We start from the raw sequence: 27,972 nt of genomic DNA on the forward strand, positions 1-27,972 counted from the left end.
GCCTCTTTTCAAACTCAGGAGAGCATACAAGATTCTCATCTGACCTTCCTCAGTAATTACTCATCCTCGGTTTCCTTTCTAGCCCCTAAATGGATGGTTTGACTCATTTATAGTTTCATGACATAAATAAAAAATTACTATCCTGCTTTAGCAGAATAGTTCTGAAAGGCAGAGAGGAAAATAAAAGAAATAAAAATACCAGAACTTTCAATAGTAACTAAAAAAAATTATAAGGTATTCCTGATTTATTTGTTTTTTGAGAAAAAATTACATTTTCATACATGATTTATAGAACTGTTCAGTTATGTGCACACATTTGTATTAAATAAGTTAAAACTAAGAAATTTCAAGCTCTTAAGCATGTCATTTAAGGCAAATAGACCAAGTTCTGCGTAATGAAATATCAGTAAAATCAATCCATGGTATCGGCTTATTTATATTTAATGAAATAGAGTAATATATTAACACAAATTTTGTTTTAGCTATCCTCTTTCTAAATCTCATCTCATCTGCTGGATCTAAATAAAGACTCATATCTTTGACAGTTATGAGACTTAACATAAGATGCAAGAAAGGCACATAAAACATTTGATATAAGAAAAGAAGAACCTAAAACTTTACAGAGTTTGTATATATATATTGTACAATTGTTTTTAAAGTGTACCTACTGATTTAGCTGGACAAATGAAGACATTCAAATAAGTTAATATTTCAAATGATCTGAGATGCTGAGAATAAAACCTATTTTTTTCACAAAAATTATATTTGAAATCAGGTTTTAATGATTGGACAGACATGTTGAAGAACATAAGGAAACTTGAATGCATATAAATTCTATGAAAAAACAGTGATCAGTTAATTGTGCTTCAAGACATCTTTCAGAATTTGCTGCTAGAGCTTTGTTCATCAAGCATAAACTATGGAACGCAGCTTCATCCTTGGGCTTCATAGACATGAACACAATATATACACTCTACAGTATGCATGTATTTTTCACATAACAAGGCTATCATGTAACATCCAGGAATATTTCTATAAAAGAAATATGGAGGCAGAAATTAATATTTCATAGTAAACATTTCAAGTCCTTCACAATACAGTTTACAGCATTTTGCCAGCATTAAGACTGCAGTGACATTTCTGATGTATAATAAATCCTCAGAATTTGTACATTTCATAGCAAAAGAATGTTCTTATCAAAGAACAACCTGAAAGTGGTGTGCAAAATAGTTTGCCACAACACTAAGTCACCAAAAATATACAGAAGTTAACATTCTAGTTATTAGTATTAAAATATCTGATTAATAATGAATTAATGTGTATATCTTGCAACTAGCAGCTGTTACTGTTTTTCTTGGTACCTTGCTAGCAGCTGTAGATCATGTTTTTATTGTAAACAAACAATTATCTAATTCAGGACATACATATTTTGAATTAACCCAGAGGCAAAGTGCTTTAACCCTTAATTAAAATTACTGCATCGCAGTAACATTTTTAAATGTTTTCATTTTCGCATTTTGTTAGAATTTGTAACATTAGGTTTGCAGATTTATCAGTATCTCAACATATTAAAATAGATTACAAGACAGGGCTGATGCAGATATAAATTTGGATTTTTAGCCTTCATTTAAGCATGCATTTTCATGCAATTAAAAGATATGGGCTTATACAACTGCCTTTCATTTTTTTCCTGATTCTTGCATAAATTTTTATCTTATTAAAAGGGCTTTCCAAATAGTTCATGCAATGATATGTATGACTAAAGGAATTGCTAAGCCTATGAAGAAAACCTATAAATTATTATTTAAGTTTGACATGAGGCAGGCTGAGTGCATCTGTACCATCCCCAGTTTTGCAAATATTTTGAGATGATCTTGCTCTTCCAGTCCTTAGAGAGTCAGTAGAGAGAGCTCTATCCATTGTTTGTTGAGAGCTGGCATCCAAAGTCTCTCTTTCAGTCTCTATGTCCAACTCTTCATCTTCTATAAACAATTTTGACTCCCTCCATTCAGGGTAAAACTCTTGACTAACCCTGGAGCTACTTGAGTCACTTTGAGAAAACTGTGTATTCAGTTGTTCTGTGGAGTGCATCAGGTTTTGTACAGATAAGGATTTTCCTAGATCCTTGTGCACTGCAAACGAAATTGAGGCCAGTGTTCCTCCTTCAGCATCAAGGCTTTTTCTCCTTAAAATACCCTTTGTCAGGTTGGGTTGTGCAACTTGTTCTTTATCCTTTGCAGTAACAAGGCAGGCGGTGACATCAGAAATATCTTCCTGTGTGGTCACAGGAATGATGTGAATAGGTTCAGGCCTATTGATATGCTTTAAGGAAGGTAACGGTGGTATCTGTAATGTTGTTGGTGCTGTTGGCTTAGAAGCCTGATTTATTTGGCTTGATATGCTGTTGGTTATTACTGCTATAGGTCCATCATTTTGATTCACTGGCACCTGTGTAGCTTGACTATATATGGTTGGATTGTAAGCATAATAAGCTGGAGTGCTGAATTCATTTGGTGTAACAATAAACTGTAATCCTCGAGGGATGTTGGCACTGGCTGATCTGGATATACATCCACTAATTTGTGCAGAACTAGACAAATCTCTATTGTCAATGGGACTCTGATAATCTGAGGTTGATTCACATTCAAAAACTGGCATCTGAAATGAAGCCAACGTTAGCGCTGAAGCCGATCCTTTCCTTAAGACTTGTTGATAGATATCCAATAAACTGTCCAGTTTTGATTCTATGGATTGTACCTAAAGGTTAAAAAAAAGGATTAAGATGAGTATACAGTGGCTTTAAAATTATTTATTGCTACAAGTTTTAAATCTAGAAAACAGTAAATATTATGAATACTTATAGGCATAGAATAATTCAAGGAGTGATGCCTCACTTGTGGTAGAATTTGCATTTTCTATGCATATGAAGAGGGAGCAAGGGAGCTGAATTCACAGCCATTGTCTCTAGAACATTGGTTCCCAAAACCTGTCTTGGGGGACCCCCTGTCAGTTAAGTTTTCAGAAGATCCACAATGAATATGCATGAGATAACTTTGCATGCACTGCCTCCATACAACATTGTGATAGTTATTATATACCCTGGGAGAGGTTGGATGAGGAGGCCAATGGGGGAATTTGTGCAAGAGAAGAAACATGGGTGAAACCTTCAAAACCCAAGAACCCCCAGGTTAGGGGAAAAGCTCTTTCTCTGAGAGGCACTGGGAGAGGGGGGCGGGTTGAAGAACAAAGGAGGAGCTGCACAGCTTCCACCTCAGTCAGGGGGAGGGGACACCCAGGCGAACTGGGAGGAGAAGAGGAGGTGGCCTGCAGAGGGGGCAGGACAGGAACAGGAAGAAGGACTAATGGCAGAGAGAGACATGGAGGTGGAGGTGTCGGAGACTCCAGAGCCAGAGCCAGGACAAATGCCAATGGAGGTGGGAGACGAATGGTGGAAACCCCCGCAAGGAGACCGTGATTGCTAAGAGTAAACTGGTTATAGTCTGATAAGAAGAAACTGCCATGAGGGTGATTGTAGCTGTAGTTGGGCAAGGCAAGTATATAAGACTCCCTCTGCAAGCTACGGTGGGTGGTGGCAGTAAGGGCTTGGTTTCCCTTGAAGCAAGCCCATAATTACTGAAATCGGTGCTTGAAAAGTCTCTTCTGGTCTAAGCCAGAGACTGTGTCTGAGACAGATAAAGCACGGAGCATTGTAGCAGGGAGCATGGCCTGCTGAACTCCACGGAAACTGGCTCCGGGAGCAGCGCAGTTGATGCCCTGAGAGCACCCTCGCCCCCACCCCTGGCAGGAAGAAGTGAAGAACATTGCTGGCACCAACGAAACCGCTCCACTCTTAAGCCCGCCCACCAACACCAACTTACAGCGGTGGCAACGCCGGGAGAAAGCGGCAGGAAGAGTGCAGAGGTTTGTGGCAGGGAGCTCGGCCTGCTGAACCCCACGAAAATCGGCTCCGGGAGCAGCATAGCTGATGCTCTGAGATCACCCCCCCCCCCCCCCCCCCCCCCGAAGGAGGAGATAAGGAACATCACCAGCATCAACACAACCGCTCCACTTCTAACCCGCCCACCAACACCAACTTACAGCAGCAGCAACGCCAAGAGAGAATGGCAGGGAGAGCGCGAACGATCACAGCCTGCTGAACCTCACGAAAACTGGCTTCGGGAGCAGCGTAGCTGATGCTCTGAGCTCACCCTCCCTCCTAGATCTAATATTTGCCAACTACAATAACTGCCTAATCAATACCTTACACAAAATAGTGACCTAGTCTGATCACCAACTAATAAAAGCAAACATAACCCTCCTTAATGCAAAGCAAACAACCTACAATAATAACCAAACTTTCACCTTCAGAAAAAAGATAAAACCAGATATACTTGAAGAATCAATAAAAAAATAAGCTAATTGATTTTAACAAAACTAATGCCTCCTCAGCCTTTGTCTCCTGGGGAAAAAATCATCATTGATATCGCAGATAACCTAAGCCCAAATTCAGACAAAAACAATCCAAAATGAACAGAATACATCTAATCAGAAGAAAAATGGTACAACAATGAACTAAGACAAACCAAACAGACTGAGAAAATTTGAGAAACAATAGCAAAGATTTCCATCTGCAGAATCCCTAGGAAAATACAGATCACTCCTAGCAAAATACTGTGAACAAATCAATAAAGCAAAAAAAGACTATCATGCAAAACAAATACATGGGGTAATATTTAATTCCAAATTACTCTATGAAACCATAAAACACCTAATCAAAGACCCATCTTTGTCCATCTCAGGTAACTACAACTTCTCAAAGAATGCCTGCTATTGAATATGCCAACTCATTGTTAGATAAAATCACTAACAGGCCGATACAGTAAGGACACATAAGAAAGAGTGCGGCAGTGCCGGGCGCACCCTCGTTTGCCGCACACACAGTTTAGATCACATACCGCTCGATACAGTATTTAAATGACACGCAAATACAAGCTGCGTCCAAAGCACGTCCATGAAGCGTCCATGAAGCGCAATCCATTTTACTGTATAGAGCGCTATACAGCACCTGTACAGTATCCTGGGTGCGCTGGTACCTGTCATTTCAAATGTCTTTTGAAATGACAGGTACCAGGAAGTGGATGGTTCACCTGTGCGCGCAGCTCCGATTTTCCGCCTCCTTCGGACGGGCAAGAGACGAAATTTCACGGGCAAACTTTCCCCCAGCCCCCGCTCACCTGCCCTGGCCATGGCCATGCAAACCATTACTAACATTCCAGGACTTCCGTACTGTATTACAAACACCAATTTTTTCTAATATAGATTACTGCAACTCCCTATTACTAGGACTACCTTCTGGACTTTTAAAACTACTACAACTACTACAAAATGCCTCTGCATGACTTCTATTAGGGGCAAGGAAATTTGACCACATCACCCCCTCATTCATAGCTCTGCACTGGCTGCCAGTACAATCAAGAATCCATTATAAAGTACTAACAATAATTTATAACATTATCAGTGATAGAATCCCCTGCTTAATAGGTGTGAATCTCCAACCATACACACCAGAGCAAATACTAAGATCACAAAATAAAGGGCTACTAACTGTGCCTACAATGTGAAGTACACATCTAACGCAAATTAAAGACTGAATGTTTTCCATAGCAGGCCCAAAGCTGTGAATTCTCCACCAGAAACGTTACGTCTATTAACAGAAAGAAAGAGATTCAAACGTGAGCTAAAAACCTGGCTCTTGAAAAATGCATATAATGTAACAATATAATGCCTCAACCCTATGTACAAGACATTTTCAGTTTTTTAGGTTCCCCAGATACAAGACTCTTTTCAGTTTTAGGTACCCTAGGTACAGACACTTTGTTTATCTCTTTATCCTCTGGCTCTCGGGAAGAGCCCTTCATTTATTCGCCCGGTTATCCCAATTAATGTATCCCTTGTTGTGATGTAATGCATTCTTACATGCCAGTTCACGTTCTAATGTAAACCAAAGTGATGTGTAATTTTTTACATGAATATCGGTATATAAAAATGCTAAATAAATAAATAAAATAAATAAATAACATAGTACATCAAGATGCAGAGAACTACAACAATTGAATAACCTCTGACAAATATATGAAGACAATTGAAACGGAAATTATGTAGCACAAACTACCAAATAAACCCTCGAGTTAACATGTTTTTAAATGTTTTAAGTATATTTTTTCCTTAATATGCATGTCGCTCTTGTAACATGTATTAAGTATTTTGTTGACCTATAATATGAATGTCGTTTCTGTAAACCATTGTGATCTTCTTTTGGAATGATGGTATATAAAATGCTTAAACAAATAAATAAATAAATACAATGGCAAAAACCAGAGACTGTGCCTGAAACAGAGACTTGAACTCAGTGTCATAAAATAGAGACTGATCACTCAGTGGTTCTCTTCATGAACTGCAGTTTGGCTTGTGCCGAGAAGGTCGGACCTCCTTTAAAAAGGCCTACCACGAACTGGAAGGGGACAGTGGAAGGAAGTATTTACTCCCAGTTGTTTAAGCTCCCTGCAGGGTTAAAGTATCCGCTGAGGCAATGGCTGTGTTTTGAGGTTGCCACCCTGCCCAGAGGAATCCTGCAGAGAAGAATTGTTTACAGAAGCTTTGGCTGTGTTGAGGAATCGTCCCACCTACTTTTAACCCGTGGGAAGTTGGATGTGACAACAACATTCATTGTAACTATCCTGAAAACCTGTCTGACTGGGGAATCCCCAGGACAGGTTTAGAAACAGCTGCTCTATCACTATACTGTTTAAAAAAAAATGCAGTTTCAATCTGAGGTTGTGGTTGGTGGGTCCATAGTCTCCCTTCTCGTCTTTTACTTATGTATCTGACCAATTGAATGTTTCTAAAACACACAGTTAATGGTAAGCTATGTCAAGGAAAAGAAGTAGCAGAAGAGGAAAACTTTCTCAGCTCTCAGTTAATGAGCCTAGCATGATTTTTTCTAAATGGTTCTGGCGATTAAATTCTCTTACTGTGGTTCACCTTCTCCTTGTAACAAATTTAAATTCTCATGTGAGCAGAAAGCACTGCTATATAGGGATGATAATTTTATAACAACTTGCACATGGCTGAAGTCCCTGCATTATTTGTACAAGTGAACTTCAATCCAAATTTTTGAAGTGGACTTATACAAGTAAGTCCACTTTGAAAATAGGTGTATGCATGCATGTGCATAGTTTCAAAAATCAAAGTATGTATGTAAATGGTTTCCCCATCCCAGTTCTGCTCCCCCAAGCATGCCTCTGTCAAGTTTGAATAAAAATAAGCACAAAATTGCATCCTTGCATACTTCTATGCACACAACCCCCAGTGCAATTTTCAAAAAACCCATTTACATATATAAAAGTTCTGGAAAATTTGGCCCTAACAGATAAAATAGACAAATAATAATATTGGAAAAATGTAACTTTATTCCAGTATAAAGAATAATCTACTGCCACTTTAACATAAACAGGCATACTAATACATAAATTAACTCTATGGCCTCTATTCTGAAAAGTTTCTGTGCCAACTAAATGACTGAATGTCTGAAGATATTCAGCTTGTGATATTTTTTTCTTATGTCGCCCTTCTCTGTACCTTTTCTATTTCTGCTTTATCTTTTTTGAGATGGGGCAACCAGAACTGCACAGAGTACTCAAGATGTGATCACACCATGGATCAATACAGAGGCAGTGTGATATTCTTTAATTTTTTATTCTTATCCGAATCATTTATAACATTCTATGTGCTTTTTTGACACTGAGCCATGTTATTCCTCCTTCCCCCACAGCCTCCACCCACCAGGGAGTCCTCCTTGCTCAAAAATTAAATTTGAATGAATAAATAAATAACACAGATACAGCATTGTGCTTATTTCCATTTCTCAGTAAAGTTTTAAGGTTCACAAATATTATCTCCACAGATTGATTCAAAATTTGTTTTTCTTTTTGCTGCTAAACTATAGTAAGAAATCTTTTTCAATATTGTTTGTCAATAAAAGGTTTTGTTATCAACCATTTCCCTCTATTACACACCAGAAAAAGAGGCTCAGATGGCTTTTATTTATTGTTTGAATTGGAACAGTATCATGCTATAGACCAGTGATGTCCAACCTTTTGAGCTCAGTGTGTCAAAATTCATAAAAAATACAAGCATAACTCGGGTGGTGTGTCACTTCTAGAAAAATCCATAATTTTGTGATATTTGTAGCTCTAATTAATAACAAAAAGTTATAATTTTAATATATGTACTGCATTTATTAATAAAGCAAAAACAAATAATTCTTTACCTTACCTGCTTAGTGACTTTTTGTTGCTGAATTTCATTGGCTAAATCTTCAATTAAAACACTCTCTCCCCCCCCCCCCCCCCACACACAAACTCTTACTCCCATGGATTTTCTCATACACACTCATGCTCTCACACTCACTTGCTCCCTCACATACACACAAACCCTGACAGGCTCCCAGTCATTCTCACACACACACACATTGAACCCCAGGCAGGCTCCCATTCATTTTCACACCACTCCCGCTCCATCCTCCAGGCAGGCACCAATTCATTCTCACACACACAGACCCCCAGGCAGGCACCCATGCATTCACACACATACACCCCCAGGCAGAGTCCCATTCATACACATGTACACACTAAAGGCAGACCCCCCTCTCTTTTGCCAGCAACCTCAGAACCTCTCTCATTCCTCTGCTGCCACTGTCACTGCTGCCACATGGCTATTGGGGAGGTACCGATTGCTGCTACTGACACTGAAGCCCATTCTGCTGCCTCCTCTGTGCAGGCTCTGTGGGCTTCCACTTTCTCCATGCTGATCTCGTACATTACGAGATATGCATAGAGAAATTGCTATTCTTGTACATTCCCAAAGATTACATGTGCCAATCACTAAAAAGTAATTTTTTTTTTTTTTTACCTTTGCTGTCTGATCTTAGTTTTCTAATTGGTTGGTCACAGGCTTTTTTTTTCCACCTTCCCTTTCTTATTTTTTTCCACCTTCCCTTTCTCATTTTTTTTGCCAATTCCTTTTATATTGTCTTTTTTTTCTGTTTCTTTTCTCTCCATCTTCTTCCCTCAAACACACAGTCAGGTTCTCATTCTCACATGCATTTCTCTCTCACACACACACACAGGCTCTCACTGTCACATACTCTCTCTCATACAACCATTCATACACACAGCCTCTCACTGGCACATGCTGTCTGACTCACACACACAGGCTCTCTTTAACTCCCACATGCTGTCTTGCTCAAGCACATGCTGTCTCTGCAAACATTCAGGTCCTCACTCTCACACACAATCTCTCAACTCATCTCATACATGCACACACACACACCCTCTACAGACCCTCAGCCTCTCTCTCACCTCTGGGCCTCCTCTTCACGGGTCGCCGCAGGATGGGCTCTGCTGCGGCCCTAATCTTCTCAGGCCACGACGGCCCTGCTACCGGGCCTCTTCCTCTTCTCGGGCCGCTGCGACTTTGGATTTGCGACGGCCTGTAAGCACAAGTGCCGTTTCTCTTCTGCACGCGCTGATGCTTCTCCTCCTTCCTGCCCACACGGCTCCGGCAACGTTTTCTTCCGGGGCTGCACAGGCAGGAAGGAGGAGGAGCATCAGCGCATTTAAATGTGATCTTTTTTTTCGGGCCGTGGTGACGTGAGCCTCACCACGGCCCTGCCTATCTGCCTGTTGCTGCGCTGCATGAGCCTCCCTGCGCCTGGGGGCATTGGGCGGGGGGGGGGGGGGGTGGAGGGGTCTGGAGGGTGGGGAGATACTAAAAAACTAATTTTAAAGGGTCGGCGCAGCCGATAAAAAAAAGGCTCGGCACAGTCGATAAAAAGAAAAAAAAATTCCCGATAGTCCAGAAACGCTGCACGTGTCAGCAAAAATGTCTCAGCGTGTCACCTCTGACACGTGTGTCATAGGTTAGCCATCACTGATCTAGGCAGACCCGACTTGGCTGGTGTCTAAGGCAGGACCTGGCTTGGTGGTAGGGGAAAGGAGGGGGCTGGGTAGCTGCTCAGCTAGGCTCCCCCAGCTGGGCACCACCCCCCAGCATGGTAAAACTACCTAGGCAAGCTGGGGAGAACTCCCCGGGTGCCCATCTCGCGGCTGAGGGGCTGGTTGCTGGGGCCAGGAGTCGCTGCTGGCGCCTGCTGGATTCCATTCTTCACTGTGCCCATATTCCGCTCCCTGTGCTGAGCTGCACACATCCAGCTACGTCCCACCCATGGATGCATCGGCTGCAGGGGCCTTGTGCAACACACTGCCTTTTCAACTTCGGCCTTTGATCCCTATCTGACTCGAGCCCCCCCCCCCCCCCCCCCCCCAGGGGGTGCTTGTGGACATGCACCCTTTGACTCCTCAAGGGATGGGATGGAACAATTGCCCCCCCCCCCCCCCCACGCAGGGATAAGCGAGGGGCTTAGGCAGATGCCTTGTAGTTTAGAACTCGGCCTCTAGGCAAAACTACAATGCCTGAGATCTTGAGAAAAGGGGGGCTGGGCAATTAAAAGCCTTTGCTCCTTGCTTGCTGCTGGATTTTGTTTGGGGGGTTTTTTTGTAAATAAATTTTGTTTGTGTGCCAATCTGTGACAAACAGGTTTCCCAATTAAAATTTAAGTGGGTCCAGCAGCCGATTGTGGAATAGTGACTTACTCTCTTAGGAGCACTGGTAATGAGGCATCAGCTACAGCGTAGACAGCAGGAGCGAAAGGGGCGAGTAGAATCACCCCCTCCCCTGCATGCCCCCAGATTTCAAATTTCCCATCTCCCCAGAACTGCCACTGAGCCTTCCGCTGCTCTCTTTTATGCCTCCCACTAGCCAGACCCTTTACATCCAGGGCCTCCCACGACCCCGCTTGGTCACTGCACAATGAAGTCACTGCTGCAACAGTGCGTCCCGATGATGTAGTACCATGTGGCAATGCCATTGCCACAACGCCGAAGACCAAGGAGGCCTGGGACCCAGTTTCTACCAGGTATGTTCTCAGCTCGTACCCCTGCCCCCACCATGGCTCCAGACATGGCGCCAGGTGGACGGCAGCATCAGCGCACCAGCCTGGTTCCACGTATATAGTCGTAAGAGCAGTTAAACCACTTTTCAAATTGGGGGGAAAGAAAGAAAAGAGTAATAAAAACGAGCAAAAAAATTAGATTGATAGGCTGCAATAGTGTACTTTTTTCCTCTTTTTTTTTTCCTTTGTCCCTGTCCCCTCTCTGAACTAAGATAATACAAACAGCAATCAATCCGGCTTTTTCTTGGATGTTGCAGCCTGACAAACACCAATTTAGGGGAGATGGCTGGGCTGAGTTTGAGAAAGCTCTTTGGAAAAGAGAGCATAATTTAGAACACACTGTTGCTAACTTAGAGGATCTTTGTAAGCTTTTGGGAACTAAGAAACATTGGGAAGACCTTATGCAGTTGATAGTGAACTACACCATATGCAGACTATGGAGCAGAGTTTTCAAATATTTCCTCCAGGTCTCTGAATGCTCAACCAAAGAGTTGAAGAGAGCCATAGAAACATGCAATATCATGTTAGACAATGACTGTAAGACACTTCATTCCTGATGCAATGCCGCAGATACCAGTTGATCTCTGGTTTTCCCTTCACTTCTTCACAACCAAGGATCCTCTGTATCTATCCCTTGTTTTACTGAATTGCTGTTTTTGTTTCCACTGCCTCTACCCCAAAAAGATAGTAAGATTCCAACCAATCCTAGATCTAAGGGACTTGAACAAATTCCTGAAAAGAAAAAAGCTCAAGATGATTAGCATGGGCTCCAGTCCCCTTCTAAACAAGGGAGACTGGCTATGTTCTTTGGATCTACAAGGGGCAACACTGAATTAGAGATAAATTCCTGTCTAGGGAAGCATTTCAGATTTTTAGTAAGGACATAGCACATCCAGTCCTTCAAACTGCCTTTTGACCTATCCTTAGCACCATAAGTATTTTAAAAATATTTTTGAGCCATTGTGGGATTTCTATATAAACTGGGGATTCATGTGTTTTCCTACTTGGATTATTGACTGATTAAGAGCATATCTCTTGCAGGAGCAGACAATTTCTTACAGATCATCATCCAGATGCTACAGTTTCAATGATTTTATTGTGCCTGGACATCTCAATGTTGGAACAAAAGAGAAATCAGTGGAAAAAATACATGTGTTATATCAAAGTCATTTTTCCACTGACTGTTTTGTTATATCATTGAAATTCTCAAGCAAACTAAAATATAAACTGAAAACAAAGATCCCTAATCATCAAATACTCCAACTCTAATCTGAACCTAACATCCCAATTGCAATTTATAGTGGCTAAGCTAGACTCAGCTTGGGCTATTGTCTGGCCTATCTCTCCACCAATAGGGCCATGGGGCCAACAACATAGTAGCTGCAGTGGAAGGAGTAATTCAGAATCAGCAGACATCAGGTTGGTCCATGTTGAGGATTTTGGACTAAATGGCTTCCACAGTTTATGTAATTTCAATGGCTCATCTTCATAAGAGATAAACCCAATGGACCCTGAAATCCAAGTGGAAACAAGCCAGCCAAGGACTTCAAGAAAACAGTGTTATGGAAGAGCTTTGAGATGTCAGAATCTATCCTCAAATCTAACTCTGTAAGGTTTCGTCTTGGCGCAATTGGCACTATTTCTGTACAGCTTCTAGTTGTCAGATTCATGTGGAGTTTCCTTCATCTGAAGCCTCTCATCAAGTCTTGTGCAGTGTCATGGGACATCAAAGTGGTTCTTACAAAGCTGACTCAGTGTCTTCAAACTACTTGACTTTTGTGAGCTCAAGTGCCTGACTTAGAATATTGTCTTTTTGGTGGCAGTTACTTTGGCCTGCAGAGTAGGTGAGCTCCAAGCTCTAATGAATTTACCACATTCTACTAAATTTTATTATAACAGGATGGTACTCCACTCCTGCCTAAGGTTGAAACTTAGGATATAAGTAGAATGCCACTCTATTATAATATATTACACCTGAATTCTAATGATGCAGTAAGCTGACTTGAACGTCATTTGGAAATGTTTGCAAAAAAACCAAAATTAAATGAAAAATATAATTTCCATCTTATTCTGTCAAGTTGTACCTAAAGCAGGGGTGTCCAATTTCAGTCCTTGGGGCTGTGTATCAGTCAGGTTTTTAGGATATCCAAAATTAATATATACATCAGATAAATTTCATGCATACTGCCTCAGTTGTATGCAATTCTATCTCACCTATATTCATTAAGGATACCTTGAAATCCAGACTGGTTTGAGGACCGGAGTTGGACACTCCTGACCTAGAGAAAATTTAAGCCTATTGGGAGAACAATTTTCAAAGCCATATACCTTCCTCTGCACAGTTAGAAGTACCTATGGGCTTCCATAGCAGGCATGCTTTTGGCCAGGTTAAAAAGAGATATTTCTGGGATAAGGAAGGCGGGTGTTTAGGTTGGGGTTTTAAAAAACATGTACATTCAATTTTCAAATATGCACACATTTTGTCCCTGCTTGGCCAGCTATACAAATAGTAGATGCAAAGTATGTAGGTAATTATAGCGTGTATACTTTGCAGCTGCTCATTTCTAGAGGGAAACCATGTGCATGGTTTTCCTTTGAAAACTGGCTGCAATATATGGATTATAAGTTCCTGTTTATATTATAAATAACACAGGTTATTCAAAATGGGCTTCAGAAAGTTCTCCAACTGTTTGTTTCATTTGACCCCAATTGACCTGGAAATGTGGTGACTAAGTACACCATTTCTAATTGGATCGCAGACTGCATCTCCTTCTGTTAAACCCAGGCATGTTAAGGCCCATAATGTAAGGACCATGATGAAATGGGCTCTTCTTCTAAGGTCTACCTCCATTGAGATTTATTTATTTAAAGATTCTTATATACCAGTGATGGCTAACCTATGACACACGTGTCAGAGGTGACACGCCGAGACGATTTTGCTGACACATGCAGCGTTTCTGGACTATCGGGAATTTTTTTTTTTTTTATCGGCTGTGCCGAGGCTTTTTTTTATCGGCTGTGCCGACCCTTTAAAATTAGTTTTTTAGTATCCCCCCACCCTCCAGACCCCTCCACCCCCCCCCCCCCAATGCCCCCGGGTGCAGGGAGGCTCATGCGGCGCAGCAACAGGCAGATAGGCAGGGCCGTGGTGAGGCTCACGTCACCACGGCCCGAAAAAAAAGATCACATATAAACGCGCTGATGCTCCTCCTCCTTCCTGCCTGTGCGGCCCCGGAAGTAAACATTGCCGGAGCCGCGTGGGCAGGAAGGAGGAGAAGCATCAGCGCGTGCAGAAGAGAAGCAGCGCTTGCGCTTACGGGCCGTCGCGAATCCAAAGTCGCAGCGGCCCGAGAAGAGGAAGAGGCCCGGTAGCAGGGCTGTCGCGGCCCGAGAAGATTAGGGCCGCAGCAGAGCCCATCCTGCAGCGACCCGTGAAGAGGAGGCCCAGAGGTGAGAGAGAGGCTGAGGGTCTGTAGAGGGTGTGTGTATGTGCGTGTATGAGATGAGTTGAGAGATTGTGTGTGTGAGTGAGGACCTGAATGTTTGCAGAGACAGCATGTGCTTGAGCAAGACAGCATGCGGGAGTGAGAGAGAGCCTGTGTGTGTGAGTCAGACAGCATGTGCCAGTGAGAGGCTGTGTGTATGAATGGTTGTATGAGAGAGAGAATGTGACAGTGAGAGCCTGTGTGTGTGTGTGAGAGAGAAATGCATGTGAGAATAAGAACCTGACTGTGTGTTTGAGGGAAGAAGATGGAGAGAAAAGAAACAGAAAAAAAAACAATATAAAAGGAATTGGCAAAAAAAATAAAGGGAAGGTGGAAAAAAATAAGAAAGAGAAGGTGGAAAAAAAAAGCCAGTGACCAACCAATTAGAAAACTAAGATCAGACAGCAAAGGTAAAAAAAAAAAATTTACTTTTTAGTGATTGGCATATGTAATCTTTGGGAATGTGCAAGAATAGCAATTTCTCTATGCGTATCTCGTAATGTACAAGATCAGCATGGAGAAAGTGGAAGCCCACGGGGCCTGCACAGAGGAGGCAGCAGAATGGGCTTCAGCGTCAGTAGCAGCAATCAGCACCTCCCCAATAGCCATGTGGCAGCGGTGACAATGGCAGCAGAGGAATGAGAGAGGTTCCGAGGTTGCTGGCAAAAGAGAGGGGGGTCTGCCTTTAGGGTGTGCATGTGAATGAATGGGACTCTGCCTGGGGGTGTATGTGTGTGAATGCATGGGTGCCTGCCTGGAGGTCTGTGTGTGTGAGAATGAATTGATTCCTGCCTGGAGGATGGAGCGGGAGTGGTGTGAAAATGAATGGGAGCCTGCCTGGGGTTCTGTGTGTGTGTGTGTGTGTGTGTGTGTGTGTGTGTGTGTGTGTGTGTGTGAGAATGACTGGGAGCCTGTCAGGGTTTGTGTGTATGTGAGGGAGCAAGTGAATGTGAGAGCATGAGTGTGTATGAGAAAATCCATGGGAGAAGAGTTTGTGTGTGTGGGGGGGGGGGGGGGGGGGAGAGAGTGTTTTAATTGAAGATTTAGCCAATGAAATTCAGCAACAAAAAGTCACTAAGCAGGTAAGGTAAAGAATTATTTGTTTTTGCTTTATTAATAAATACAGTACATATATTAAAATTATAACTTTTTGTTATTAATTAGAGCTACAAATATCACAAAATTATGGATTTTTCTAGAAGTGACACACCACCCGAGTTATGCTTGTATTTTTTATGAATTATGACACACTGAGCTCAAAAGGTTGGCCATCACTGTTATATACTGATTTTATTTCCCATAAGCTATCAAAGCGGTGCACAATAATTAACAATGATACATAAAATACTGCAATAAAAATAATAACATTTTGTCATCCTTTATTAATCCCTTGTCCAATTTCCCTACATTTCCTCTATCATCTCTCATCTCATATCTTAACAAAGCACACCATCCAAACAACTACCTTCCATTCAGTCATGGAATAACCATATCTTTGACTTCTTATGGAAGGTCAGATAATCTAATTCTTGCCGAAGCTCAATTGGAAGTTGATTCCAGAGTGAGGAAACTATTACATAGAAAGCTCTAGATCTTACCTGTACATCCTGAACAATTTTATAGGAGGGAATTTTAAGCAGCATCCCTTGACTAAAACGGAAGCTTTGACCTGGCTAATACCACTCCAGCTTATCTCAAATATACTTTGGGTCCACTCCCCTTTAAATACCAAGATCAGTATTTTAAATTGAGCCCAAACTCCAATTGGTAGCCAGTGTAAAGATTTTAACATTGTATTCACAGACTTCCTTTTTGAACAGCCTAACATCATTCTAGCAATCACCTTTTGTGCCATTTGCAATCTTTGTAATGTTCTTTGAGGCAACCCCACCAAAAACTATTACAGTAGTCTAGGTGGGAAACAACTAATAAGTGAATAATCAACTTAAAATCATTTGTGACCAGAAAGTGTTGGAGCCTCCTCATCTCTCTTAATTTACCAAACACCAGTTCATAGTTTTAGACTTTTGTGCTTCTCTCTTAAATCTAGAATCTAAAAATATTCCCAAATCTCTTATCTTTCCTACTGAATGAACTTTGGTGGAATTTACCTCTATACAATAATGTTCATATTTATTCTCAACCAGTACCTCACAGGATCTATTTCTCAAAAAAGAAGCAATCCACTGCAACACCTTACCATGTTATCCCATGGTCTTTCATCTTTGTATCAGAACAGAGTAAGCCACAAGGTAAAAAACTGAAGAAAGATCTAACATGATCAACATCGTATCCTCACCCTGATCTGCATTGCATAAAACATCAGTTACAGAGACCAAAATTTCAGTACTATCCCCTTTTTGAAGCATTCCTTGGCAAGGATCCAGCATTCCAATTTCTTCAACAAAGAGTGATATTTATTCAATTACTGCCTTTTCCATCACTTTTACCAGGAAAGGGATAGAAGCTACTGGACGATAATTCGAACTACTCCACTCTAAAGATGCTTTTTTCAAGATCGGTGTACTCACAGAATTACTTAATCTAGCAGGCATGTAACAGACTGTTAATCATCCTTCTTGCATGCTCAACCCCCACATCAGATAGAGACTCATTAAACTTGCAAGGCAAGGATCAAGAATATAGTACTTAGGTCTTACCTTCTTCAATAAATGTTTAAATTCCAAAAATCCCATATTATCAAAATTAGCCAAACTTTGCTGTTCTACTGTCTTCTCTTGTACTTTTCCTTCCAATTCACAAACCTGTTCCAGCTCTTCTATAAATCCTACCATCAAATCTTCAATCTTTTTTAGAAAATAACAAATTCTTCACTTTTCAGAACTAAACTGGGATCAAAGGTGTGAATTACTTGATTACCTAATAGTTTATTCACTACCCGATATATTTCTCTAGTATTTGAAGCAGCTGATCCTATTGCCTCTGAAAAACTCTTCCTTTTTGCTAGAACACCTCTCAATAATACTGATACACCATTTTTTCCATTTATTTTAATGAAAAATTGAACCGTGTTTTCCACAGTGTCTCCAGACTTTGTACTTTCTTCTTCAAGCATTGCAACTTATTAGTAAACCACTTATTATTCCCATACTTTTTCTATTTTTCCACCCCCTCATACCATTGACTAACCAGCTTTTCTCCTGAATCCTCATCTATTTCCCTTTTTTGACTTCTATAGCTTCATTAAATTGGGATATATTTTTGTACCTCTATTTTTTTGTTCCATCATCCATTATATAGACCAAATCTATCCCTTTTATGTCCTAAAAATGCAAAGTACAGCACAAAATGATCACTACATGGCACTTTCCGTGAATTTCTAAATTGTTAAGCGCCACTCCATTCTTTATGATGCTTATGTCCAGGGATACAAGAACACTTAGATATTTGTAGAAAGCATAATTTTTTATTGATCAATATAAATATTCTTGGGAGATGGTGATGCCATTTCTCTGACAAACTGACTACCAGCATTTCATTGTATACAGGAAGTGATCCTTCTTTTATAGATAACATACAATATCATACATGCAGGCCGATACAGTACAGTGCGCTCCTTGGACGCACGTTTTCCCTTACCCCTTATTCAGCAAGGGGCGGAAAACGCACATCCAACCCGCGGCACCTAATAGCGCCCTCAACATGCAAATGCATGTTGAGGGCGCTATTAGGTATGCCCGCGCGATACAGAAAGTAAAATGTGCAGCCAAGCACATTTTACCCAAAGGTAGGCGCTAGTTTCTGCCAGCACCCTCCGACTTAATATCATGGTGATATTAAGTTGGAGGTCCCGAAGAGTAAAAAAAAGTAAAAAAAAAAAGAAAATTTTTTTTAAATGGGCCGGCAGCTGTCGGGCCGAAAACCGGACTCTCAGTTTTGCCGGTGTCCAGTTTCTGAGCCTGTGGCTGTCAGTGGGCTCAAGAACCGAAGCCGGCAAAATTGAGCGTCGGCTGTCAAACCCGCTGACAGCCGCCGCTCCGGGTCAAAAGGAGGCGCTAGGGACGTGCTAGTGTCCCTAGTTCCTCCTTTTGCCCATTTCTATCGCACCACCTAATTTAAATACAGAATCACGCACAGGCGAGTGGCCTGTGCGCGCGCCAGGAAAGCGGGCGTTCTTCTGCTCTCCCGCGGACTTTACTGAATCAGCCCGTAGGTTAGAAGATTCTAGCATGCGTGACTACCCAAAGAATAATTTACATTGGTTGTCATGTCAACAGCATGATGTGATTATCCCTAAACTATCCTGATTACTTCTCCCAGGGGGGGCCCATTTACCATCACTCTCTAGATAGTCCTTTGTTCTGTTAGAATCTTGCTGTTCAGGGCAATTAACACATCTGAAGTTGTGTTTACAGATACTCCTGAGAATAGTGCTTCTTATTGTGACAATTTAGCCTGAAGTTTCCAACCCTTGCCTTTTCCTTTTATGACCATATAATTAGGCATCATAACGTGGGCCAGCTTCAACTGCCTGTCCAGGTGTCCTGGGAATTCCTGCAAGTCATGCTCAATAAGTCACTTAGAGTTCATACAGCCAAGACAGGATAAGAAAGCAGAGGATTCTGGGTCAGTTGCCTTTCTCCATGTTGGTTTTCTATTCAGGCACACATATATATATATAGAGAGGAATGATGAGCTGCGGGGAAAAAAGGGGCAGGGGGTGATATTGAGCAGGTGGCCACATTGCAGTGGTGCATTTTCGCCCACCATGGTTGTGGGTGCAGTGCACACTATTGTTCCTATACCCCCAATGGGTGATAACGGCCTAATGCACGTGATAACGGCCTATTGCGATTTGATGAATGACCCAGAGAGTGAAGAAATAGCAAATTCAAAAACTTACACAGTCCCAAAAAAGTCATTATTTCAATAAAAAAAATGTCCTTTATTACTTATCCAATGCTGTGATAACAATAACATAAGTCTCCTGATACTGTCTTTGTTTCGTTAACAACCTTCATCGGGAGGGACAAACCTGCAAGAATACAGTGTTCTTCTTCAAGATCACAATATCAGAGCAAATATTTTAACACCTCCCTCTTCCTGTTTCCCATTATTTCTCATTTCTGCATCTTTTTACTACTCTCTCTCTCACAGGATCTATCCTTAATCACCCACACTCATTTCCCTCCATTCAGTCCTGATAACTCATTCTCCTCTATATCTCTGTCTCAGACAAGGAAGTATAATAGATATGTGAGAGGCCAATGAGGTAAATAAATAGGAGGACTAACAAAAAGTAATAAAATTAGTAGGCATAAGTTATACCTGTTTTTCCACTTTGACCACACGACCCAGCATACTAAGATCATCAGTTGCTTCACTTTCTGCAGCACTTTTGTCTCTGCTTTTTTTATCAGTTGTAATTTGACTTTTTCCAAGAATTTGGTCAACACTGCAAGTAAAACAACAAAAATAACATGATGGATAAATATTGAAACTTTTTCAAGGTGCTTGTGAAAATATATACATGCATATTGGGGAGGAAGGGTATTTTCAGTCATCGAGGGTAGCTTGGAGGCCCGTTTGGCACTTTGTACCTAACAGCCTGCAAGGCAGTCTTCAAATGAATATGCCCCTCGGAGCTTCCTTTTGAAAATCTGGAGCCAGGCCAGTTCTGAGGAATTCTTAACCCAAGCACATTTTGCAGGTGCAAAACTGATGGGATAATGCATGCACGGTGTTACACTCCTGCTCGCGGCTGGACCTGCGAGCAGGCACTTACCTCCACGGCATGGGGCCGCTGATACGTTCCTCACACGGCTAGCGCGTGCTATTGCATCTCACGCGACCACTGACACGATCCTTATGCAGCTGGAGCTGACGCCCTTTTCATCTTTGCGGCCCGTAGGCCGCAATCCCTCGTCTTGCCTGGCGGCTGGAGCCGCCCTTGGTGCCTCTTCAGCAGCAGGACGCTGCCGTCTTCATTGGGGCCTGCTCCACAGCCCAGCTCCTGCTTCAGCTCTGTTCCTCCAGCAACGCAGCGGCAGCATGGCCGCTGTCCATGGTCCTGCCCACTTCCCCTAAGGGGCAGGGCTGTGTCTTCCTTGAAGATTTAAAGATCCAGTCTCCTGGCCCCACCTGGACTCCTCCCTGGGCGTCTTTTGATCTTCAGCCCTATTTAAGGGCCCTGCTTTCACTCTGTCCTTGCCTTCGCAAGGGGTTAGTCCTCCCTAGGATTTCTCGTCTTCACTCCGGCTTGGCATTCCTTGTTCTTTTTGGGATCCCTCGTTTTTCGTTCCTGGTCTCTGTTGATGTCTTGATGTTCTGTGTTCCGTGATCCAGTCCTGATGTTCCGTGATCCAGTCCTGATGTTCCGGATGTTCCGTCATCCAGCCTTGATGTCCTGAACCCCTGGTTCCTCATCCACCTTTCTTAGCGTGCCACCGTCATGCTCTGTCACCTTGTGGCACAGGCCTGCCTCCTCATCCACAGCACAAGCCTCCGGAGGGTTATCCTTCCCTGTAGCCAAGTCCCGTCTTGGTCCTGTTCCCTGAGGCTCATTCCGGCCCTCGGATTCTCTTGTGGCTGCTCCGTCCATGACCAAGACTCTGCCAGAACCTGCTCCGTTTCTGCGTGGTCCATGAGTAGCCTTGGGCGGCTGTGTAGGGCGCGCACTGGTTCAGGCCTCTGCTGAATCTTCAACATGTTCCAGTCTCAACTTCCACATATCCATCTGGAGTCTGCCTCACATCAAGCGTGGTCCGTGACCAGCCCCGTGGGTCTGCCCTGTGGTGGGCTATGTAGGGCGTGCTGCGTCATAGCCTCAACCTAGTCCTTGATCCTGAACCTTGATCCTGAACTTCCTCGTTTCGAGTCTGAGTCTGAGTCTCCCTAGTGCTCAGAGTTCCAAGTTCCTCGTCTGAGTCTCCACATTCCAAGTTCTTTGTCTGAGCCTTCCATGTTCCAGAGTCTTCGTCATCCCTTGCCTCCTGTCCGGCCTGCCGCCTTTGCCATTCCCATTCCCAGCGGCAGGTCCGAAAGGCTTGGAGTAGTTGGAGGAACACTCAGAGACCAACCTTGCGTGGTTGGCCTCACTGAGGCTGTGCAGGTCGGCAGGGGCCTGGCTTCCTGGTCTCAGCCCAGGCTCAGACATGTCTTGCCTGCCTCGGTATCACCTTGGAGTTCTCTGAGGTTGTGCCGTGGCCCAAGGGCACACAAAGCCCATGGAAATGGGACTGCTCTCCTAGTGCTCCCTAACAGATTGTGAAGGCCATGTGCCCAGTAAGACTGTTCCTGTCTTGGGTCTTGTTCCTGGACTTTATCTCCATCTCCACGAATTTTGCGATTTTGTCCCACCCGCCCGTCCCACATTCAGGACCATCAGTTTCAGCACTTTGGTCCTGCCCACCCACCCTGCATTTAAGATTCCTTTTTTGGTCTGGATTTTTGCCTGTTGCAGTATTTTTTGCCTTGCCTTTTGCCTGTTTCTGTATTTTTTGTCTTTTGCCTGTTGCAGTATTTTTTTGCCATTTTTTGCTTGTGCCAGTATTTTTTGCCATTTTTTGCTCCCATTGTGCCAATATTTTTTGCCATGCCAGTATTTTTGCTATTTTTTGCCATGCCTGTTTCCAGCATTTTTTGCATTGCCTGTTTGTTTCAGTGTTTCTACAATGGGCCTATACCTTTTGATTTCCTAGTACCCTTGTTTCTAAGAAGTTTAGTTTCTGGAATTTTCCTTTCTGGGTTTGTACGACCTGCAGGAGGCGCCTGCACCCAGAATTCATCTCTAGTGTCCGGTTTTGGTGTTTCCAAGTTCTACGTTTTTATGTTTCCTTACAACCTGCAGGAGGTGCCTGCATCATCCATGTTCCAGTTACAGATGTTTTTCCTAGTTTTTCGATCTCCCGAAGGCGGGATGGGGACCCCCTTTGAGGAGGGAGTACTGTTACACTCCTGCTCGCGGCTGGACCCGCAAGCAGGCACTTAACTCCATGGCATGGGGCTGCCGACACATTCCTCGTGTGGCTGGAGCCTTGCTATTGCATCTCGAGCGGCCCGGAGGCCGCCGATCCGATCCTTATGCAGCTGGAGCCTACACCGACGCCCTTTCCATCTTCGCGCCCATAGGCCACAATCCCCAGTCTTGTCTGGTGGCTGGAGCCGCCCTTGGTGCCTCTTCAGTGGCAGGTCACCGCCGTCTTCATTGGGGGCCTGCTCCATGGCCCAGCTCCTGCTTCAGCTCTGCTCCTCCAGTGACGCAGCGGCAGCATGGCCGCTGTTCATGGTCCTACCCACTTCCCCTAAGGGGCAGGGCTGCGTCTTCCTTGAAGATTTAAAGGGCCAGCATCCAGGCCCCACCTGGACTTCTCCCTGGGCATCTTCTGCCCTTCAGCCCTATTTAAGGGCCCTGCTGTCACTCTGTCCTTGCCTTCACAAGGGGTTAGTCCTCCCTAGGACTTCTCGTCTTCACTCTTCTTGGCATTCCTTGTTCTTCGTGGGATCCCTCGTTGTTCGTTCCTGGTCTCTGCTGATATCTTGATGTTCCGTGTTCCGTGATCCAGTCCTGATGTTCCGTGATCCAGTCCTGATGTTCCGGATGTTCCATCATCCAGCCTTGATATCCTGAACCAATGGTTCCTCTTCCACCTTTCTTGGCGTGCCACCGTCGTGCTCCGTCACCTTATGGCACAGGCCTGCCTCCTCGTCCACAGCACAAGCCTCCGGAGGGTCATCCTTCCCTGTAGCCAAGTCCCGTCTTGGTCCTGTTCCCTGAGGCTTGTTCCGGCCCTCGGATTCTCTTGTGGCTGCTTCGTCCATGACCAAGATTCTGCCAGAACCTGCTCTGTTTCTGCGTGGTCTGTGACCAGCCATGGGTGGCTGTGTAGGGCGTGCACCGGTGCAGGCCTCTACTGAATCTTCGACATGTTCCAGTCTCAACTTCCACGTATCCATCTGGAGTATGCTTCGCATCAAGCGTGGTCCGCGACCAGCCCCGTGGGTCTGCCCTGTGGTGGGCTGTGTAGGGAGTGCTGCATCATAGCCTCAACCTAGTCCTCAATCCTGAACCTTGATCCTGAACTTCCTCGTTTAGAGTCATCGTCTGAGTCTCCCTAGTGCTCAGAGTTCCAAGTTCCTCGTCTGAGTCTCCATGTTCCAAGTTCCAAGTTCCTCGTTTGAATCTCCACGTTCCAAGTTCTTCGTTTGAGCCTTCCATGTTCCAGAGTCTTCTTCCGCCCTTATCGTCTGTCTGGCCTGCCGCCTTTGCCATTCCCAGCGGTAGTTCTGAAAGGGCTTGGAGTAGTCGGAGGAACACTGAGAGACCAACCTTGCGTGGTTGGCCTCACTGAGGCTGTGCAGGTCGGCAGGGGCCTGGCTTCCTGGTCTCAGCCCAGGCTCGGACATGTCTCACCTGCCTCGGTACCGCCTTGGAGTTCTCTGGGGTCATGTCGTGGCCCAAGGGCACACAATCCCCTTGGAAATGGGATCGCTCTTCTAGTGCTCCCTAACACACAGGGATTTCAAAATGAATCCTGATGTGTACTTTAGGGGGCCTGCCCCCAGTGCCACCTCTTTTCCAATTTTTGGAAGGTATTTTTCCACAGGTAAACATCAATTTACCTGTGGAAAGCCTTCTGAAAATTTACATGTGGAAAGCCTTCTGAAAATAAGCATAAAAAGTATAAATGCCGCTGTAAACAAATGGAAGAACAGATTATAAAAATTGTGCAAGGAAATCCAGTAAGACATATAAATCCTAATTAACATGTATAGTTTGTATTTTTGATAGCTCAAAAACTTAAGATGGTAATTTTAAACTGAGCATGCTGGCACACAAGGAAAGATACACTGGAATTTTAAATTGTGCACATGTATGTTTTAAAATACACCAACCATGTACAAGTTTGCTCTTACTTTTAAGAGGTTACTCAAGCAAAGCTAGCACGTGTGTTTTCCATAGCACTTTGTCGGTTTTTACATGCTTATATAAGTGGATTTTAAAACATGCTCGTGTGAAGCACATTCCCAGTTTTCCAATTAGTGCACCAGTTTGTCCAGTTAATATCGAGGTCTTGCAGACCTCTCTGGTTCTTCATCTTGCATGCCACCCAATTGATCTGGACCCCTCACTCTATCCTATTAGCCCTAAAACTCGAGATCTACAGACTTGCTCCTCATCAGGAGTAGCAGTAAAGTTACGCGGATATCTATCCTATGCGCACTACGGTTTTTAGTTTTAAAATACAGAGATATGCATGTAAGTGTTGGCCCCACCCAGGAACGCCCATGCCCTGTCCCTTTTCTGCCTCCTTATTTTCCATGTGAGCATGGGTACATACGCCTGTAATTTGCAGCTTTTTAAAATCCACATTGCTTACGTGTGGTCCACATGCACATTCACAAGCAATGCTTTTAAAATCAACTTCTATGACTGCAAGTCTTCTGGGGATAGGAAAATAGCCATGACTGAACCAGAGCGTCGACTCCCAGGGACCACGGATCATTTCTGCGACTGAAGAATCGGGGGACCTTTGCATTGTGAGATGTGGCCAGCAGGGCGATGGATGGAAGGCCTCAGCGAAAGGCTTTGGCCGACAACACCCACTCTCCTGAATCCAGACTCTCCCTGCTTAGAAAGTCTTCTTTGACATTGTCTTTTCCTGTGATGTGGGAGACTGAGATCATCTGTAGATATATTTCCACCCACTCCATAAGGAGATCTATCTCCTGTGACACTTACTGGCTCTTGGTTCCTCCCTGGCAGTTGATGTAGGCTACTGTCATTGCGTTGTCTGACATCACATGGACTGCTTGACCCTGGAGCCTATGGCTGAATTGTAGACATGCCAATCTGACTGCCCGAGCTTCCAGGTGGGTGATGTTCCAGAGGCCTCTTCTTCTGTCCAACATCACTGGGCCGACAGCTCCTGACAGTGAGCTCCCCAGCCCCAAAGATTCATGCCTGTTGTGAGGGCCAGCCAGTTTGGGGATGACAGAGGGACACCCCTGCTCAGATGAGCTTCCTATAACCATCATTGGAGGTGACAGCAGACTCCCATTGGTAAGTGGAGATGAATCGAATAGTTGTTAAAGACCTGCTCCCCAGAGGGGAGGAGTTAGCAATCTGTTATAGATCTGCTCCCCCAGAGGGGAGGAGAAAGTAATCTGTTATGAATTTGGCTGCTGGATACCTTGGCACTTCCAGTTTAAAGCATCTCAAGCTTTAACCCATATTCTTTATTGTATTATGTTGCAATTACTTCCTGCCTTTACTTTCTTCCAGCTATTTAAGCTTCCAAGTTTTTTACTCCTTGTTAATTGTAACTTTGCCTTATTCACCTCTATTGTAAATTACCTTAGTTATTGTCTCAGTTATTCCCTTGTTCTTTGTAAACCGATCCGATATGGTTTTTACTATGAAGGTTGGTATAAAAAAGTGTTAAATAAATAAATAAATAAATAAATACTCCCATTGAAGGAGGAGTTAACAATCTGTTAGTGATCACCCCATCAGGGGGCAGAGTTAGCAGTCTGTTATGGATCTTGCTAAGGAGTAGCAATCTGTTAGTGCTCTGCTCTTCCAGAGGGAAGGAGTAGCAACCGTTATGCTTTGTTCCTGTAGAAAGATGAACCAGCAACCTGTATGATCCCCTCGGGGAGATAGCTATCTGATATGGATCAGTTTCCGAGGAGAGAGGAGTAATGGTCTGATGTGGGTTGGCTCCCACAGAGTGGCAGATAATACCGCTCTTATTAGTGTAGGAGTAACACTTAGTAGAAATAGTGAATACCTGGGCCGATGGCAGATGACAGTGCCCTCAAGTGGAGATCCTGAGAGGGACCACCGGCTAGGTGGAGTATTGAGACAAACACAGATAGTTCTTTATTAGACTGGAAGTAGAACCACCAGAAGTGGCAGTAGTGAGTTGATATGCCCCGCAGGGATGAAATCCCTTTGATATTGGAACTACGATTTCTGAATTGCTGAGCTGTAAGGAGAGACTATAGGTAGTGAGTAGACAGGGTATGCAGGGCATAACCAGTGGTAGATGATACACTCACAATTGTAGATCTCTCTAGTGTCTTCTTTATGCAACAGAAAGTCTTCAGTATTCAGGAACAGGAGCCACAGGCGAGTACTGGTTTCTATAGGCAGTCTGAAATAGAACTCACAATAACTGTGTATGGGATGGCTTCTGGAATAGAAGAGAGGCTAGAAGAGATTTAGGAACGAAGGCCCTCGTGGAGCGAGTACCGGTTCCTATCAGTTAATCTGTAATAGTAATCCATAAGATATAGGTATGCAATATCTTCTGAGGAAGAAGAGAGTGTGAGAAAGGAATCTAGGAACATAGGCCCTTGTGGAGCGAGTACCGATTCCTATCTGCAATGGTAACTCACGATCTCCATACCTGCGATAACGTCTTAGACTGAAGGGAGCCTTAGCGATTAGGAACAATGGCCCTCGTGGAGCGAGTACCGGTTCCTGTCTGTAATAGGACTCACTGTGTTCACGTCTGCGATCACCTCCAGGCAATAGGAGTCTTCTGAGTCTTCGGGAACGTAGGCCCTCAAGGAGCGAGTACCGGATCCCGTCCAACAATCTGAAATCAAGAATAGAGAGAGTGGAACCCCGAGGAGCAGGTACTCCTGGTAAGTTTGAAAAGGTCGAGCAGTGGAAAAGAATTCCCCTTGCTGACTTGGAACATACCTGCAAGTAGCGTGGACTGCCGAAGCAAGTCCCGTTGGAGTTCCTTGCTAACTCGCTTGTAGTTAGCAAACATAGACCTTTTAAATTGGAAACGGATGACGTCATTACGGGGGGAGGGGGGGCGCCTCCGAGGTTCACACCCTTGCTGGTACAAAGTCTGGAGCGCGCGTGCATGCGTGCGCCCTACATCATCCCTACATGGCGGATCCATAGCGTCAAGCCAGCCCAGGGATACCGGGACGAAGAGACTGGGAGAAGCCACAGCTGCATTTGTCCGTCTGAGCCGAAGGGAGTCACCACAAAGGTAGAGAGGGTGGAATGAGGGCAAGAATAGGCATGAACGCAACAGTACCCCCCTTCAAAGGGCAGTCTCCTCTTCGGGTACCAGGTTAAGTACCAGAGATGTGCGAGGTGGAACTGATGAGCATCTCTTATTCAATAGGTCTGAGGCTCCCAAAGATAGTTTCGGGGCTGAAGCCTTTTCAGGCAAACAAGTTCATTCTCTGTTCAAACATCCAAGGTCTCAAATTCTTGAATTCATATTCGTATAAACACGATGACAGGTAGATGATGATGATGAGATTTGAAGAATCTCGCAGAATGAATAATGACGTCAGCAGCAATGAGATGGGCTGCCATGGACATCACTGAGGTTTCAGTGGAAGTGGTGATGTAGATATTGGTCCATAATCCACTTCTAAGTCGCTCTTCCGCAGGATGCTGGAAGAGAGATGATGGCAATA

General features: G+C 43.8%; 1 protein-coding gene across 1 annotated transcript in view; it reads right to left on the minus strand.

Annotated features, from left to right (window-relative positions):
* Positions 1–223: 223 nt before the first annotated feature.
* KCNQ5 (potassium voltage-gated channel subfamily Q member 5) overlaps positions 224–27,972 on the minus strand; it is a 1,147,293-nt gene continuing 1,119,544 nt past the window's right edge. The window contains exons 13-14 of the mRNA XM_029595626.1: positions 19,846–19,972; positions 224–2,757 (exon numbers count right to left, since the gene is read on the minus strand). Of these exons, the coding sequence (XP_029451486.1) occupies positions 1,801–2,757; positions 19,846–19,972 (1,084 nt within the window). The 3' untranslated portion in view covers positions 224–1,800. The remainder of the gene's footprint in view (positions 2,758–19,845; positions 19,973–27,972) is intronic.

The sequence above is a fragment of the Rhinatrema bivittatum genome, chromosome 3, assembly GCF_901001135.1.
Source record: "Rhinatrema bivittatum chromosome 3, aRhiBiv1.1, whole genome shotgun sequence".
Lineage (NCBI taxonomy): Eukaryota > Metazoa > Chordata > Amphibia > Gymnophiona > Rhinatrematidae > Rhinatrema > Rhinatrema bivittatum.